An 18,087-nucleotide genomic window follows, 5' to 3' on the forward strand; every position below is an offset into this window, starting at 1 on the left:
ATAAGCGGAACTGAAATCCACGAGAAAGATAAATTTCTAAATACATTTGCGCAAATTTTCGCAAAGTACCATTCTCCTTCCGAGCCCTGCAATGCAACTTTTTCTCCCCCATTTTCAACCTGTGTCTATTCAAACTTCTGTGGTAGAAGTGATACGGATCCTGTCATGGGTGGATATCAACAAATCATGTGGGCCTGACGAGATACCTGGCATCGCCCTCCGTGAACGTGCTTCCCAACTGGCAGTTCCACTATGTGAAATTATAAATAAATCATTTAAGTGTGGGTGTTTTCCAGCTGAGTGGAAAAAGTGTTACGTAATCCCTATCCTTAAGAAAGGGGATAATGTGTTGTTCGATAATTATATACCAGTAGTACTGAACTCACTTTTATCGAAGGTGGTGGAGAAAGTCATATATAATCGTCTGTATGACTCTTTTAGTCAGTACATAGACCCATCACAGCATGAATTTGTTAAAAGCAGGTCAAATGTTACAAATCTGGCAGTTTATTTATCTTCAATTTCGGGTGCATTGGACAAAGGTAAACAGGTTGATGTGATACATACTGATTTCTCCAAAGCCTTCGACTCTTTACAACACGAAGCCTTGTTGAGAAAGTTTCAGCGTATGGAATATCCGGGAGTATTTTCGAGTGGCTAAAGAGCTACTTGACAAAACGAATATGTTTTTTCAAGTCCGAGGGTTTGATCTCTAACCCCTGATAACATTCATCTGGCGTCCCACAGGGATCACTATTAGGGCCTCTTCTATTTGTTTTTTTTAAATAATATTAGTACAGTCGTTCAGAGCAGTGAATATCTCTTGTACGCTGATGACTTGAAACTATACAAACTTATAGAAGAAGACAGTGATGGCGATTGTCTACAAGAGGACCTGAAGCAAATATGCGAGCGGTGTGATAAGTGGTCCCTTAAAGTGAATAAATCCAAGTGTGGTGTCATGTCATTTACTCGGCAATTAACACCTGTATTTTACAGATATAAAATTAGTGGAGAAACTTTAAATCGTGTGGAAGAGCTTAATGATCTAGGTGTAATTCTTAGTAACAGGAATGGCTTATCCTTTGAGAAACACATCGATGGTATTGTAAAGAAATCTTTCAGACTACTGAGGCTCGTCAAAAGGAATTGTAAAGATTTCAGTAATATTGCATGCGTCAAAACACTGTTTTGTTCCCTGGTGAGACCCTGTCTTGAGTATGGTTGTGAGGTGTGGCTCCCGTATCAGATAGGCCACATACACCATATCGAGAGAGTATAGATAAGGTTCATGAAGTTGATCAGTTTTGGATTCCTGGGCATGCCACTCTCTTCAAGCAGGTATGAAGAATTTGTAAACATTCTTGGAATGAATACGCTGGCAACGCTCCGAAAATGTGAGAACGCAATGTTAGTGATTAAATGCTTGAAGAGTGAAGTGAACTGTCCGGCTATACTGGGGTCGATCCCACTTCGTGTTCCAAGCAGAATAACAAGGCAGAAATGTACATTCCATCTGCCCAAATGTAGGACGGCTGCACATGAAAATTTTCGGCTCATGTAAGCCCTTAGGACAATAAATCAGCTGGAAGGGTTACTCGACACTTTTTACTACCCTTCCACTGCAATTCTGAAAGTTCTTCTCAAGGGTGGAACGTGATATTTTGTAAATTATGTAAATAATCTGTAGAGAACATGTGAAGGTTTATGTCTGTATATATTTGTATAATTTTTAATTTAATTTTCTATTAGATCATCTGTAATTGGGGCATCCTGTAGCTGATAAATATATTCTATTCTATACTGTTTTAAGTTGTGTAATATTGCACTTAATTCTATGGCACTTGAAATCCTCTTGCTTTGGAGGGCCACCTTGGTCATCAAGCACGTTCAGTTCACTTCAGTAAAGGGTGACTCTGGTCATGATCCATGTTCAACTAACTTAACTTCAATGAAGGGTCACTTTGGTCATCAGGCATATTTCCTTATCCATAAACATTCACATTAATGGATGACCATGCTACTTCAGTGATGTGAATTAGAGGTAACTCTGATTCAATTGAGACTCCAGGTAACTCGTCCTATGCTGATGGTCAGTTGGTGGACAGCCTAAATTGAAAAAAGGCTGGAGTTCACTTCCTGATGTTTAAACATTCGAGAAATCGGAAGAAAAGTGCACAGTTGTTTACGGAGCAAATTTAGACTCATGTTGTTGTTTTCTAGTTAACCACAAAGGGGTTTTCTGAAATATCCATCCAGGCTTTCTTTTGTGGTCAAGGGAACACACTAGTGACATATAGGAAGGGGAGCACATGTATGCTCAGGCTTCAGCAGCAATTTCTTCAATTGCACACCCTATTATGACTTGATCCTGAAATCGTCCAGCTGGAGCGTTATATTAAGGCCACTGACCACAGACCTCTGTTTATGGCCATGTTTGTAAAAACATCCGCCATCGTATTTCATTGTTTTCGATTGAATAATCATAGATTATGTAAGCATTTAATGTGTGTAAGCAGGCCTTCCTTGTTACCCGGTCGTCATATCTGGAAGCGACGAGGAGCCATTAACACCCCCTGAGACGCAAGAGTTAACAATTCATGCTGAAGACCTGGAACTGGCAAATTTATGTTTGACAAGACGAAGACCGTTCAGTGCTCAGTATGTCTCCTTAACACTTGCAATGTAGAGAATAAGAGATTTTTTATGACTTACTTCAGGTTTCATTTGAGAAAAGCAAGTGGCAAATTCACTGCACCCAGTAAACAAAAATGGAGAAACTTAAGCGCAAGTATACTGCAGCTGTTAACATACTAGTTCTTACTTACAGACAACTCCTCGGGAACTACGTGATCTTCATGAATAGTTGCGGGCACTGAATTTGAACTTTCAGAACACGTTGATAGACACAATATTATCGCACAAGAGCCGAGGGAGCAGGTAGGGCGCAGGTATGCTCAGTCTTCAGCAGCAATTTCTTCAGTTGCATACCCTATTATGACTTGAATCGGCACTTATTTAATCCCTTGAATTATTTACTCAATCGTTTGAATATTTTATCCTGCGCTTCTAGTCTTTTACCACTCGTCTTTGGCATATGATTCATCTGTGTTCATCCGGATCACTTCCCATTCTCGCATCTGAACGGCTCCTCAATGAGTGTTATTGACCACACTTCTAGTGAAGTCCGAAAACAGAAAAAAGGGTCGTCCATGGCTGAGAACAAGCAGGTGTCATATACCTGTGATCTTTGAGGAGATAACTCATGAAATGACTTTTGCTCCTTTCGCAAGCGGACCTGGCATTAAGTTACCTGAAAATTGTATCTCAGAGAAAATGGCATAAAGGATGGACTGCTGTCTGGTGTACAAGATGTGTGCCGAGGAAGTGCCATTCTGAATGAAGCACTTATTACGTCTCTGCTGTGTGCGATCGCATGTGCCTGGCAACATCTCCAGAATTGGAGGTCTTGTGGAATTCCACAATCGCGCAGTAGTCAGTGGGACGCAAAGAAAAAGTAACATTAATACGAGGTTTGGGGCAAAAATCATGGCAACTATTTTTTCTTGAGGATACCAGTCCGGTTGGGAAATGTGACATAGACAGACGAAAGGACAAGGAGTTAACCACATGTGTGGACAATGAATAGCACTCAAATATCGTAACGCACTAATTTTTATTACAGTAGTATACAGGGCAATATGGACTTTCCGGTGCAATAGAATGAAAACAGTACACATAAAGTTGACATGACAAACCTCGGCCTAAAGACCCTCAAAGTAGGCCCCTGCTACAGACACCACACGCTGCCAACGATATGAGAGGCGCTGAATACCATCCGCCGCACCACGTGTGAAACGGTCCACCTGTTTGCGCACAGCATTAGCAATGTCCTCTCATGTTGCAAACCGCCTACCACATAGTGGTTCCTTAACCTTTCGAATGAGATCGAAGTAACAGGGCGAAATGTCGGGAGAGTATTTTATTTTTTATTTTATTTATTGTCTTGTTTTATATGGCGGGACTCAGGCTATGAAGCCTGCTATTCTGTCCGACCATACATACACTTACATGAAGAGTTAAATACACACTAAATTATCTACTGTTTAATATCTTAAGGTAGCAATTAAATGATTTAATTAATGTAATACTTAGCTATGATCTAATCCTACTATGTTATAAGAAATTATTATTATCCATTAACCAGGTTTGACAGAGTTTCTTAAAGCGGAGGTGGTTTGACACGCTCCTAATTTCAGCAGGTAGGGAATTCCAAATTCGGCTGGCGGCGACTATAAATGATCTACTGTAGCCAGTTGAGCGGTGAATGGGAATGCTTAGTACTGCGGTGGATGATGATCTGGTAGGAAAACTAGAAGGTGATGCTAGGTAATGGAATTGTGTGGCAAGGTATTCAGGTGTGTTAAGGTTCAGTATACGATGTAACAGGGAAAGAGTGTGTAAATTTCGTCGCTCGTACGGTGGGTGCTCCTATTCCTCCCACTCCCAACGTCGCAATAACTGCCATACACACTCCGCTTTATGTGGTTTTGCAGGATTACTGCACTGTTCATAAGATCCGGCCGTTCCTCCCGAACGCAACGTCGTACCTGTCGCACCAGGAGTCCCTGTAGTACTGTGCGGTCACTGTTCTGCCAGGTGGAACAAAGTGGCAAACAATGACACACCTGACGTCATACGGAACGATCACCATAAATTTGACTGGGGAAAGATTCTGACGGATCTTCTGCCCACTTGGTGATCCAACATGTCGCCACTCCGCGGACTGGCGTTTCAGTTCTGGTTCGTATGCCCCGGCCCAAAATTCGTCGATGGCGATTATACGTGACAAGAATTCGGCCTGCTGCCAGCGTGCAAGGTGGTCGGAGCATATTGCATAGCACACCCACCTATGAACTACTGTCTGCGCATGCGGTACCCACCGCGATGCGATTTTGCGCGGTTGCAGCTCATTACGCAATATCCTGTGGACGGTGCGTTTCTGCATGCCACTCGCCCTGTCTAACTCGAGTAGCATCTATCGTCTGTCTTCATCCAGGAGTTGCTCGATGACGGTGCGTGCCATGATAGGATGTCCCGAACGTTGCTCATCACTAATTGACTAACGTCCTTGCTCAAACTTTCCTACCCACCGTGCTACTGTACGGTATGTTAGGGCGTTATTCCCAAGGGCTTCCACTAATTCACTCTGACATTCTATAGCATTTCTCCCTCGGAGAACGGCTATTTTGATGTAAGCGCGCAGCTTAACACGGTTTAATTCCATCTAGTAAGATATAAACCGACTGACTTCAGAGCCGTCGCTGCGCTTCTACCAGCTATGACAGAGCCAGGTGTTGTTCTGCATACACACTATGAATGCCGAACTGCCGCAAGACACAGGTACGTTTGTGATCCGTTCAAATATCTGCAAGAAGAAAAGTTGCCATGACTTTTGCCCCATACCTCGTATTTAATCCCGTGGGACTTCATCCCGGCGTGACGTGACGCTCCTGTCTCTAATCGCCCGTTTGCACCGACAGCGTGCGAACGAATTGACACAAAACACGGAGCAGTGCTATATCTCTCCAGTGTTGTTCACATGTGCATGGTTAAGTTACATCATTCTCTGAACATCTTGTCGCACTACTAGTGTTTCCCGATCTGAACAGTTAGAGTGAGTTCCTGGCTGAACATTTGCCACAGATATTACAGCACTAAGGCTATACACCCGTGTGAGTCGCCTTTCTGAATGAATATTTCGCAGACATGGTCCAGAGCGCCACTAGCCCGTGTGAGTACGCATATGACGTGCTAGGTGGAATCTCCTACTAAATAACTTAACACAGACTTTGCAAGAGAACGGCTTCTCACCTGTGTGAGTCCTCATGTGATCTGCTAGGCTGGATTTGATGCTGAAGAATTTGCCACAGGTATTGCAGCAGTACGGCTTCTCGCCTGTGTGAGATCGCATATGAACTTTCAGGTCGCGTTTGTGCATGAATGTTTTACCACAGACATTGCAGTTTTGCGGCTTATCTCCTGTGTGAGTACGCATGTGATCTGGTAGATGGTCTTTCTGGCTGAAGGATTTGCCACAGAGGTTGCACCAGTACGGCTTCTCATGTGTATGAGTACGTGCGTGACGTACTTGGTGGGATTTACAGCTGAATGACTTTTCACAGATATTGCAGGAAAAAGGCTTGTCGCCCGTGTGTGTCCTCATGTGGACTGTTACGTACTCTTTGCGGCCAAAGGATTTGCCACAGACATCGCAACAGTAGGGCTTAAGGCCTATGTGAATCGGCATGTGTTTCGTGAGTGTATTCTTATCTGTATAGTGCTTACCACAAGTATTGCAACAGTACGGTTTCTCGTCAGTGTGTGAGCGCTTATGACAAACAAGGTTCGATAACGTTCTAAAATATTTGCCACAGACAGAGCAAGAGAATATTTTCTCGCCTGTATGAATCAGCTCGTGACGTGTTAGGTGGGATCTATTGCCGAATGACTTGGCACACACGTTGCAGCAGCGTGACTTGCCACTTGTATGAGACCGCATGTGGTTGGCTAATTGCAACGAATCCTTGAACCTTGTTTGGCATACTGAGCCATCATTTGATATCTGACTTTTATGCATCGGCATATGCTCCTTCAGCATGTAGCTCTTTTTAAAGCATTTATGACAGAATTCGCACACTAAGTGCGGGTGGTTCCTAAGGTGTTCTGACAAGTTGCTTCTGCTACCGAACAGCTTTCCGCAGAGAACGCACTTGAAGGGGCGATCATTTTTGTGTGTCTTCAGTTGTCGCAAGAGGCCCAACTTCGTAGCCAGGAGTTTACTGCACACATTGCACCTAAAACAAGGTGCTACGCCATCCGGTGGTTGATGATCTGCGTTGCTAACCTCAGGCTTCGATCTACAGTGACAAATTAACACCTTGTGATCAATAGTTCAACAGCCACTCATTTACACCTCAAACCCAAAAGAACTGCTACTGAATATTCCACTCACTGATTTCCCATTGGGAGAGCGCATTACTCATGAATATCACATTATTGAGGGTGAACATCATCTAGGATCAAATTCAGAGTGTAGTCTTACATTGTAAAAGGTCTCGCTTGTTAGGAGGATTGGTGCGTTTTTTCTCTCGAATGACGATAAAGACGCGCAGGAAACTTCTGAAGATTTAGGAATGTATGCGTTAATAGACGATCTCATTTAAAGAAAGCATGAGAAAGAATCCAAACTAAGAGGAGCAATGCGAGATCTTTAATCCGGCACATATTTATCTATAGAAATCCGTATATATCTGTTCTACATATACGACGGCATACTCTTTGAAGTTTTGATGTAGTTAAACCGCTCTGCGCTTAGTGGGAGTCAAGTGATAATTGTTGTAAAACCCTTGTTGTTGAGGTTGTTTCAGGGAATCTCAGTGCTCTCGATATTACATGGCTTTCATGTGCAATCAAACAGAGCTGACCTACATATAGGACATTAGGTTTATATAATGAAGCTCATACTTGCTAGCATGTATTTAAATTTATGAATTTCATCGTATATATATACGTATTGAGCTCGGAATAAATGAGAACAACTTAAGAGTCCACCAATTCAATAACAAGCCAATATTACAGTAGTTAAATTACAATATTTTTATTAGTAATTGGGACTAGTTTCAATGCCAATTTCTGCGTCATCTTCAGCCAAAAATTGAAAAACAGATATAGAAACATACACATACATATATATATATACTGTACCGGGAACGCCGCTGCGGGAAAAAAGTTCGAAGTATGTGTGCTGAACTTCACGCAAGGGGGAAGATAGGCATCCCGCCGAACTCGCTAACGTACTCAGCCATGACGTAGGCTCCTTGTGTGAGCACTACACGCCAAGCATGACCATATATGGCAATGTCCCGGCCCCTGTGCAAAAGTCTATTGAGCGGTAAAATGTTATCCTGACACTGCCATCGTGGAGGCCGTCGTAATAGACGCAACCTGTCAAATTCTTAAGAAAAACCACTGTGTACTTCAGGAGTTATAGGGGTGGATAATACCAACGTTCTAGATGCTTTGCCACAATCTGGAATACAAGGAAGGCGATCCGCACTACAGAGCCAGTGTATTTTACTCCACGGCCTCTGCGACACGGATGACGGGTGGAGCGCTACGAGTGCAGACCGAACCTATGGTCGGACGAGTCTTTGCATTGCGAGTGTTCGGTTCCAGCGGAGTTGGAACTTCGATTTTCTTCAAGTGCCATGTTAGGACTAGTGTTTCAGTGACTCACTGAAGGAACTTCAACAAAAAGAAGACAATCCATGATTTACATCATCGAGAAGTTGGAACCATGAATGTTGACGGTGAAGATATATTATGAGCAGAGAAGGTTATGTATCTTGGCTCCACAATCTCTGACGCTGGCCGACTTACTGATGAAGTAAACTTAAGGATATATAAAGCCTGACTTAAGTGGAGAATAAAAACAGGTGCCCTTTCGACCGTTCGATGAAGGATATTGTGAAATGTAAGATCTGCCGAACTGTTATCCATCCTGTCGTTTTCTACGGCAACGAATGCTTGCCAGCTAAAGAGGTAGAACGCCAACTAAGCATCATGGATACGAAGATGCTTTGGTGAAAGGTTGGCATAACTAGGCTGGATCACATTTCAAAGGATGCTACTCTATTAGAAAACGATTTGGCATTGCATCAATCCAGAAGAAAAATGAGGAAAGGCGTGTGCGCTGGATTGGGCATGTGTTACATGCAGAGAACGAAATATTGGGAAAGTCAGCGTATATGCAGAAAGGCGGTAGAAAGAGGCGCAAGCGACGAAAAAGAGAGCATAGGACAGATAAAGTGCACAATGACCTGAAAGCTGTGAGACTACATACAGACATGGTCCGAGACCAAACTAACAGGAGAAAATGAAACACAACTGTGGACTCTGCCAACAGGCAGGACTAACACTAAAGAAGCAGAATGACAAGAAGCAGATTGATGAATATTCTGTTATAAAATGGGATAAAATGGATATTTTACACATCCCATCATTCAACTGAACACGTTCAAATTCCTTCCCCTCCTATACCTAAAGACTTATTTTTACAAAATACTGTAGTGTTTGAATGACTGAATGCTTCTGGATCCCGTGTTGAAGTGACTCCTATAAATGCACCATAAAAATATATAACACAACAAAATGAAAATTTCAGGATTATCTGTGTTAATTCGGAGTGAAAGTTTGAATATCCAGTGAATTTGAACGAGTACCAACAAGAGTGTTTTCTAGCCTGAATGGATTTTGCAATTCATATTTCTGCTTTCATGTGTCATACAGATAGCAGATGATAACAATAATCAATTTTTTGTTATTTTAACCACAATCAAGTCTTTAAATATGAAGACCATGGAGGTGTGGCACAAAGTGGTCAGCTCAAGGACATGTGACACTCGACACACTACAAGTGAAAGAAAACCGCATCTCTATGTGGTTAGTTCAGGTCCTGTTGTGTATGGCGCGCAAGTGCCCTCCCTATATACTGCTGCATTCTTGTGCCGTCGGTGTAAACTATCTCACCGCTAGACCCCATCCACCTGTGCGAGTATGCGACTGTGGCCTCACTTAGTTGACATCTGGGCAGTCGCCATTAATGATTTGTTAGCCAACAAGGATGGACGGACACCGTGTTTAACAGCTTGGCGTGATGGTATGTGAACTCATAACGGATCCGGGATGAAGTTGGTTTGAGCGGCCTTGCGCCCTCATGAACTGTTACAGTTTTTTAATTTTTATTATTCCTTTAATTCTCCTCATCTGGAACTTTTAATTTGAGTGCATTCTGATGACTGTTCCTACCATACATGAGTAAGGATATGATAATCAAGCAAACTTACAACTACAGCAAGATGCTACACTGTAATTGTTATCCAAACCATTTAATTATTCTGTGAACTGAAAATTTCTAAATGTGAAAGTGCGTGCCGTGTTCTTAGGTGTAAATATGCATCAACTAAATTCTACGTTTTAACCTAGCGGTGTTTAAACATTTTTTGGGTCAAAAACCTTTTACGAAAACTACTTTTATTTACTAACACTGTGAAGTAATATCAATCATTTTTATTTTTGTGAATTTTAGTTTTAAATACCTAATGTTTGGTAGTGCTCCCAGCCCTAATGAGTAGTGGTTAGTGCAATGAATCATGACGAATACTAACCAAGTGAGTCACTACAAGCATGTGGAATTTACATCCTCACTCCATCTTAATTTTACTTCATTTCCTTCTTCTTGATTAAAGTTTTAAAATAATTTGTTCGGTATTCTCGTGATCTTTCGGCGCCCTGATTTTATTTTGTCTCTTAATATGTAGATATCTATTGTTGTTTGGTGGCCTATGATTGGCCCTTTTCCCAAATTAGCCTGGCATGTGTTAGTTGCCATGGGAATGCTGATGTTGATACATGGAGATGCTGATTGTTGATGGATGTTGGTGGAAATGAATTAATGTAATTGTAAAGGATTTAGAATTGTGGATGGTTTAACCTGTTTGATTAGCTTAATTATTTTTTGGGATTTTTCTCTCCCCTCTTGGCAAATTTCCCTGCCCTGTGTTGCAGACCTTATTATTATTTTTTTAAACTTACTCTTGGACCTTGATCCTATCATTCTGCCCTCCTTTATGGTAACTCCTTGGATCTTACCCCAAATGGTGTTTCAGTATCAAAGAAAATCACAATTATGTTAAAATTGGTTTCAAGGTTTTAAAAGGTATATGATGAAAGTCTGAACATTTTAAGCATGTCTAATGAAATTTAATGAGTATCTCAGAACTGATGAGGCATTCTAGAATTGTAGGCAGTCCTAATTAATTAATTAATTATTTTTAATAAACGGTCAACCATGCATTTTTCTGGTTAATGGAGTACTAATATTTTCATTTTTAAATTTGCCAGCCAGGATAATCTTTTCATTAATTAATAATAAACTTAATTTCCTTTTTTGAATATCTCTCTGATTACAAAATGAAAGTTGTTGGTTTTTGTATGAGGGTAAACATTTCAAAATGATGAGCAGGATTCATTTCATTCCCCACTCCTCTGGTGTCACCGCTTTCATGTATGATGAGTATTTGTTTATTTTCCTTATCCGATGTTTGATTGGTCCCAGATGCTTCCATATCTATGATCTGCACTATTAATTTCAGGTATGGTCAGAGAAATTCGCACTGCCACTTGGCGTGATTGTGGGGTTAATTGCGTTAAGTGGTATAGCAGTAGATAAGATCTGGTTGACTGATTCCTTAAGAAACATGTAGAATCTATGATATACAAAGGACTAAGCTACATAGACAATGGAATGTCCTCTGCCTTATATACCAAGGAGAAAACACACAAAAGGCTTCTTGCTTTGCTGGCACCAAGTGAGTTGGCTGTGCGGTTAGGAGCGCGCAGCTGTGAGCTTGTATCCGGGGTATAGTGGTTCGAACCCCACCTTCGGCAGCACCAAATATGGTTTTCCGTGTTCCCCCATTTTTACACCAGGCAAATGCTGGGTCTGTACCTTAATTAAGGCCACGGCCGCATCCTTCAAATTCCTAGGCCTTTCCCATCCCATAGTCGCCATAAGACCTATCTGTGCTGCTGCGACGTGAAGCAAATAGCAAAAAATGAGAGCGCCCCTGTACAAAATGTTTTTAGGAAGAAGAAAGCTAATTTAAATTCCATCCAAAAATTGGAATGTGAATTTTGTGTGTGAAAAGTATTCATAAGCAACATTTTTATTGGTGGTCATAATACGAGGTTGTTCTCTAACATAGCCCATTGTGTCCTGTTACTCAAGAATTACAAACAGTAGAATTTGAACCTAGAAGAATGATGTATTTGGGCTATCTTCAGTTGTGTGCATGGTTCTACTCTGACTAATGAGAGTGTAAGCTGGTACTGGGCAGTTCTGAGGACTGAAATGTATATTTCTTGCCACCTGTTGTGAATGTACAGTACGAACAAGTCAATGGGTTGCATAACAGTCGAGAAGGCTCTAACCACCAACAAAATCAAATAAGCATTTCAGAATTCGTAGTATTGATCACTAATCTGCTTTGAAGTCAAACCTTAGGCTATGACTAGCCATTGCAGGGCCTGCTGATACAAGGGCTTGGTTAAGAGCACCATTCTGTGATTATACAATCAATTCCCAGGTATTATCAAAGATCGTTTCACACAGTAGCCAACAAAGGTGTGAGAGCAAAAAATTAACTACCAAGTAGTTCAATGGCACACACCTAGAGTTCAAAATACACTACTGCATTAAATGTTTGACAACAGCATATACACTTGTGCTACTTGGTAATGTCAGTGATAAATATTACAATTTTTAAATAATATTATATCATTACATAATTATTTAGCTAATTTTACGATTTAACAAATTCACTTACTTGAAGAATTCCAAACTTTTTTAGGCATCTGCACGAATTTAGAACTTTACTTGTAGTTGTCAATTACATTAGTTGATACTGAGTAAATGTGTTTGCATTCAACACACTACAAGCACGTAACTGACAATGAGCACTAAAACGAATAGTGGGAATTGGCGACAATCAGCCAATGTGACTACAACACTGGAACAAACATAAATTCAATACCAGGATATATCCTTCTTTATACTTACAACAATGTGGAACTTTTATTTGAAAACAATGATATCTAAGATGTAGCACTACTGAACTGAACATTTCATTTCTACAACACATTATCTGCTTTGGCATCCACAAATGAACGAATCCGACTTAACACATAAGAGAACAGGAAAGATCATAAATAAAAAGGATCTAACCAAATAAATGACTTTAAAACATCATTTTTGAGTTATTGCACTACTCAACTCAGCCATAATTATACTGATAAATGAACCTACTTACATTAGTTTGAAATAATTATATTGTTTACAATGCACATAAAACCTAACAATTTTGAATTTGTAGATTTAGTTTATAATCTGCAAACACGGCTTTTTCAGCATGTCACTGTTCGTACGAACATACAAAATTACTGAGAATATCTCGAGGTACTAATTGCAAACAGCATTTCAGATGACAAGAATGTGAAGAACAAATGATGCAATGACAGCGAAAGAAAGAACACATTTTTCATGGCTGCTTAAGGGCACTGTGAACAAATACACTTCAAAAATATCTGGTTTATCAGATATTATTTTGTAGATATATATTCAATAGAACTACATGACAGAACACAAAATATGATCTCGAAGTTTCTGAATATTTTAGATAATTTTAACCAATAGAATTTTAAGATATTAGTGTATAAGTGTAACCTTGTAAAGAAAGGATTAAACCGATGAAATTGGCCACTTTTTGTAGAAAAACAACTACTACTGAACACAACCGTGAATAGGAACTTATTTCATACAGTATAGTATTTATAATATACGTACTTTGTTTCTTCTTTGATGTATGGCATTAGCTGATCATCAGTATGTTCTTCTACGAATATTTCCTCCTTAATATCTTCGGACGGCTATAAGTAAATAATAAGATAAGTAGAATAAAGAAGTAAGGGAATAAAAATATGTAGGCCTAAACAAGAAACAGCTGAGAAAATAAATTTCATAGTGGCAAAGAAGAGTATAATTAATTTATCTCACATTTAAAAAATATAAGAGTGGAAAAAAGGAAGAATCAAATCAAATTCATTTTAAATGCAAAAGACATGCCTACCTTCTTAGCAAATGGTACACAAAAATAGATTATTATCAAGTGCTGAACGTTAAATGAACAGAGTAGAAGACAATTACCTAAAATACAGTGTTATACAATTTACACTATTTTTTTCTATTACACACACAGCTCATCCTTAATAAACTTACATTACTTACAAAATTCTACTCGTAATATCTTCTGTATTTACAAACATAATCAACTCATACACTACATGTGGAATTACTTCAAATAACACTATACAACTGCTATTAGATTACAATTTGTATTTATTTACTTTTTAGCCTTTTTCTAACCTAAATTGCATAATGACCTGCTGCGTCTTAACCTGAGTTCCTTTTTCCACTGCTTTTCAGACAAGTGATAAGAGAGATAAAAATGAAAAAAGGAACACACTGTAGGATATAAGTAGACAAGGTAGCAATAGATAAGGAGTAAAATTTATAATATGAAAATTTAAAATTTCCCACATATTTGTGAATTTTCATCAGAATCAATCAATCAATCAATCAACAGCATTTACGGCTCTTGGATGTTTATGTAGGAAAAGATTGTGGACATGTATGAAACAACTCCCTTGGTAAATTATTTCATTCAGTAAATTATCTTCCTATAAGTGAACATTTGCCAAAATTTGTTCCTGTGAATTCCAACTCGTCTTCGTGTTGTGACCTTTCCTACATTTAAAGAACATGACTCAAATTTATTCATCAACTAGTGTCATTCCAAGCCATCTCTCCAATGACATCTCAAATATACTGCTTAATCAAACAGATTGTCTTTTTCCTCCACGTCTTCCCAGCTGAAACATTGCAACATCTCTTTAACACAACTCTTTTGTCAAATATCACCCAGAAGAAATGGAGATGTTCCTGTGGATTATTTCCATTTCTCCAATAAAGCAATGTTGGTGACGATCTCATACTCTCATTACGGCCTTGCTGGAGATTTATATGCCCTCTCTTCTACAACCCCTAAAATAACCTCAAAATCATAATAAGGGATCTGTAAATTTTATTTTCGATATTGTTTACGAGACTTCCACAATGACGACCTATCCTAATTACGAATACCTGGGTACTTATAGAGATCCCCATGAGGAATTTTCACCCTATCAGCACAATAATTAGGCCAGAGACGACTCCTTCTATTTCTCAAAAACACAACCTGGTTTTTTACCACGTTTCTGTCATAACATTGCCCGATGTTCATCTTACAATATTATCAAGGTCTTTTTTGCAGTTACTCACAATTCGGAAATGATTTATAACAGAGAGACTTCAGTTTATTATTGATATTGTATATATATATATATATATTAGAAAATAAAGGTCCCATAATACCTGCCTGTGGGACCCAATCACGTAATTATTACAGGATCAAATAAGGCTTTATGTACTCTAATTCTCTGAGTTCTATTTTCTAGAAATACACCAAATGTGGCATAATTATTAGAGTAAAAGGGATATTTCTACCCTTATGTAAATTACCAACAATTTATAGCCTAATCCTTGAACATGTTTGGTGGTAAAATTATCCCTTGGGATATCCCTGTCCTCCGTAATGTATTTTTATCATTTAGTTGCTACACTGAGAATCAGAATGTAATTTCATTATTCAGATGGTTCTGAGCCAATTTTGTTCGTGTTCATGTTATTTTGTCCATCGTCTATATCTGCATGTTGTTGCTGTATGGAAGTAAATAATGTGACCTATTGTTAATACTATGCAGTCTGTTACATGCATTATTGATACATTTCACGAGTTCAGTTGAAAATTTTTACGAGTACTTCTAGAGAACTGTCAAATTTTGAGATCATGTGGAGATGAAAGGAACTTTCACCAAGAAAGATGGGCACTGTCAGAGAGCTACTTGTTGAGAAATGTTATTCACAGCAAGAGATTGTAAATATCACAGCAACCTGTCAGTAGAATTAAACAAGGTGGAGACAAGAGGAAGACAAAATGTCAACGTGTTGGAAACTGTGGGCAAAAGAAGAAACTAACCCAATGAGTAAGCAAGAACTGATTAATTTGTCAGTAAACAATCGCAAGGCTGGTAGTTCGGATTTACGTCAGAAATTAGAAGAATATAGGTCATTCATATCAGCCAGGACTGTGAGACGAGAGCGGTTTAATGCTGGAAAGAAAGCCAGAAGTCCTTGAAGAATAGCAAGGATTACTCCTGCAATGGCTGCAAAGAGGTTCCAGTAGACCATGAATCTCCAGAATTGGTCATCTCATGACTGGAAAAAAGGCAAGTCCATGACAGCAACTTTAATTCCTCAACTATCATTCATTATTCTAACATTAAGTCTAACATCTGCACCTACTGATTTGCACATGTTGAGCACTAGTTCATTAAAGTTTTCGTGAGAACATTAAGGGATTAAAAGTAATAAACTTCATTGTTAGGTTCCGTATTGAGTTGAGACTATGCTTAAAGTAAATGCAAAATTTTAATATTCCACCTTCTCAATACTAAAAAATCATTTGATGTTTTTACAAAAACATTACAATGATATTAAAAGGTACTAGTTTCGGTCCACTGTGGACCATCATCAGCCTAGCCAAATTACAACAGTGAAAGACATAGTGATAAAAATAGTGTGGAAAAATGAGCGAGGATCTAGAAGGATGGGATGGTGGTGGAATGACAGATAAAAGTGAAAAAACCGTATTTGCGAATAATGATAAAAGTAACAGAAGTGTTCACAATGACAAGTAAAATCTTGTGAAGTCACGTAAAAACTCTTGATGAGATAGTCTTTGGTTAGCAGTTACTCCTGTGTTGCACGATTGACATATATAACTACGTATATGCTTTTAGAAAGTTGTAGATGTAAATTCCACTTTTGCGTAGAGGGAAGAATTGTCCGATGAGACCAGCACAAGATTAAAAATTGACAAAGTTGAACCTGTTCTATGGTGGAATGAAAGGCTTTCTGTGTTAAACAGAATTAGTCTCAGTTCAATCGGAACCCCAATGAACCTGGGGAAAGAAGATAGTATTAACGCGGGTAATCGGATAGAGAACAAGCGAGGCACCGGAAAATATAAACGATGACTCACCTTGCGCTGCGTGGAACAAACTTGCTGTATTGAATGCAACTTACGGAGTGAGCGTAGCGCGGAGTAGATCAGCAGGAAAGGGGTAGGTGAATACGGAGGGGAGGAATGACGTAAGTGGTGGAGGGTGGGAGGGATGGGAAAGGTTCAAGGCGGGGTGGACGGGAGAGGAAGCGACGGTGTTTGTATTGTCGGGGGACCCTTAATTGACTTAAAGAAAGAATTTTGAACGACCGATTTGTTTTTTCTGTAATAAGTACTGAAAAGGTCAAATAAAATATTGGGTTTCTCAGTTATTTCGTTAAGGTTATAGTTGGCATTAAAGTATTGATCTAAATGAATGTAAAAGTTCTCTATTATATTGAGTAGAAGTCCTTTCTTAGCTATTTTGAGAATGTCCATGTCTGTTTCAATATTCGTGAATTTTGAACAAGCAGGTTTCCGCCGAGGTTTTGGAACAATCGACTATATACTCACCCTTCGTGAAGTTATCAGCAGAAGTAATGAATATCAAATGCCGCTCTGTCTAGCCTTTGTGGACTTTGAAAAGGCTTTTGACTCGGTGAGCCACGCTGCTGTTATGCAAGCCTTAGCTGAACACGGCGTCGATGCTACCTACATAAGAGTTCTCCAGCATATCTACGAAACCCCTTCAGCCTTCGTGAACATCAATGTGCCAACCACGGATTTTCCCATTCAAAGAGGTGTTAAGCAAGGGGACCCCATATCTCCCAAGCTGTTCTCAGCCGTATTAGAAATGGCCATGTCAAAAATCAACTGGCAAAGCACAGGAATCAAAATCAATGGGAAAAGGCTGAACAATTTAAGGTTTGCAGACGACATTACACTTTTGGCCAACGACATCGATTAACTACAAACTCTAATACAAGATCTTGTCTCAGCCTGTCTAAAAGTGGGACTATCCATGAACCTTTCTAATATCAAAGTGATGCTTAACAAATGGGCCCCAGCAGGAAAGCTGCATGTGGGAAACACCAGATTACAACAGGTCAATGAATTTGTCTATCTTGGGCAACTTATAAACATGAAAGGGGACTTAAGACCGGAAATCTTCCGACGTATCAAACTAGGATGGCAAGCCTACGGAAGAAATTCTTCAATCTTCAAATCCAACATGCCACCCCACCTAAAGAAGATAGTCTTTGACCAGAGTGTTCTCCCCGTACTGACTTACGGTTGAAACCTGGACATTGAGCGAGTTTGTTAAGCAAAAACTCAGAACAACCCAAAGAGCTATGGAACGGTTCAT

General features: G+C 39.5%; 1 protein-coding gene across 2 annotated transcripts in view; it reads right to left on the reverse strand.

Moving 5' to 3' along the window:
• Window positions 1–18,087, reverse strand: part of LOC136882012 (zinc finger protein 84-like) — a 121,280-nt gene that overhangs the window by 93,401 nt on the left and 9,792 nt on the right. The window contains exons 3-4 of one of the 2 annotated variants that reach the window (XM_067154501.2): window positions 13,466–13,548; window positions 3,775–6,920 (exon numbers count right to left, since the gene is read on the reverse strand). In XM_067154501.2, the coding sequence (XP_067010602.2) occupies window positions 5,786–6,920; window positions 13,466–13,548 (1,218 nt within the window). In that variant the 3' untranslated portion in view covers window positions 3,775–5,785. Of the gene's footprint in view, window positions 1–3,774; window positions 6,921–13,465; window positions 13,549–18,087 lie in introns of those variants that run through there. The other variant, XM_067154502.2, reaches the window with a different exon arrangement.

The sequence above is a fragment of the Anabrus simplex genome, chromosome 10 (assembly GCF_040414725.1).
Source record: "Anabrus simplex isolate iqAnaSimp1 chromosome 10, ASM4041472v1, whole genome shotgun sequence".
Classification (NCBI taxonomy): Eukaryota; Metazoa; Arthropoda; class Insecta; order Orthoptera; family Tettigoniidae; genus Anabrus; species Anabrus simplex.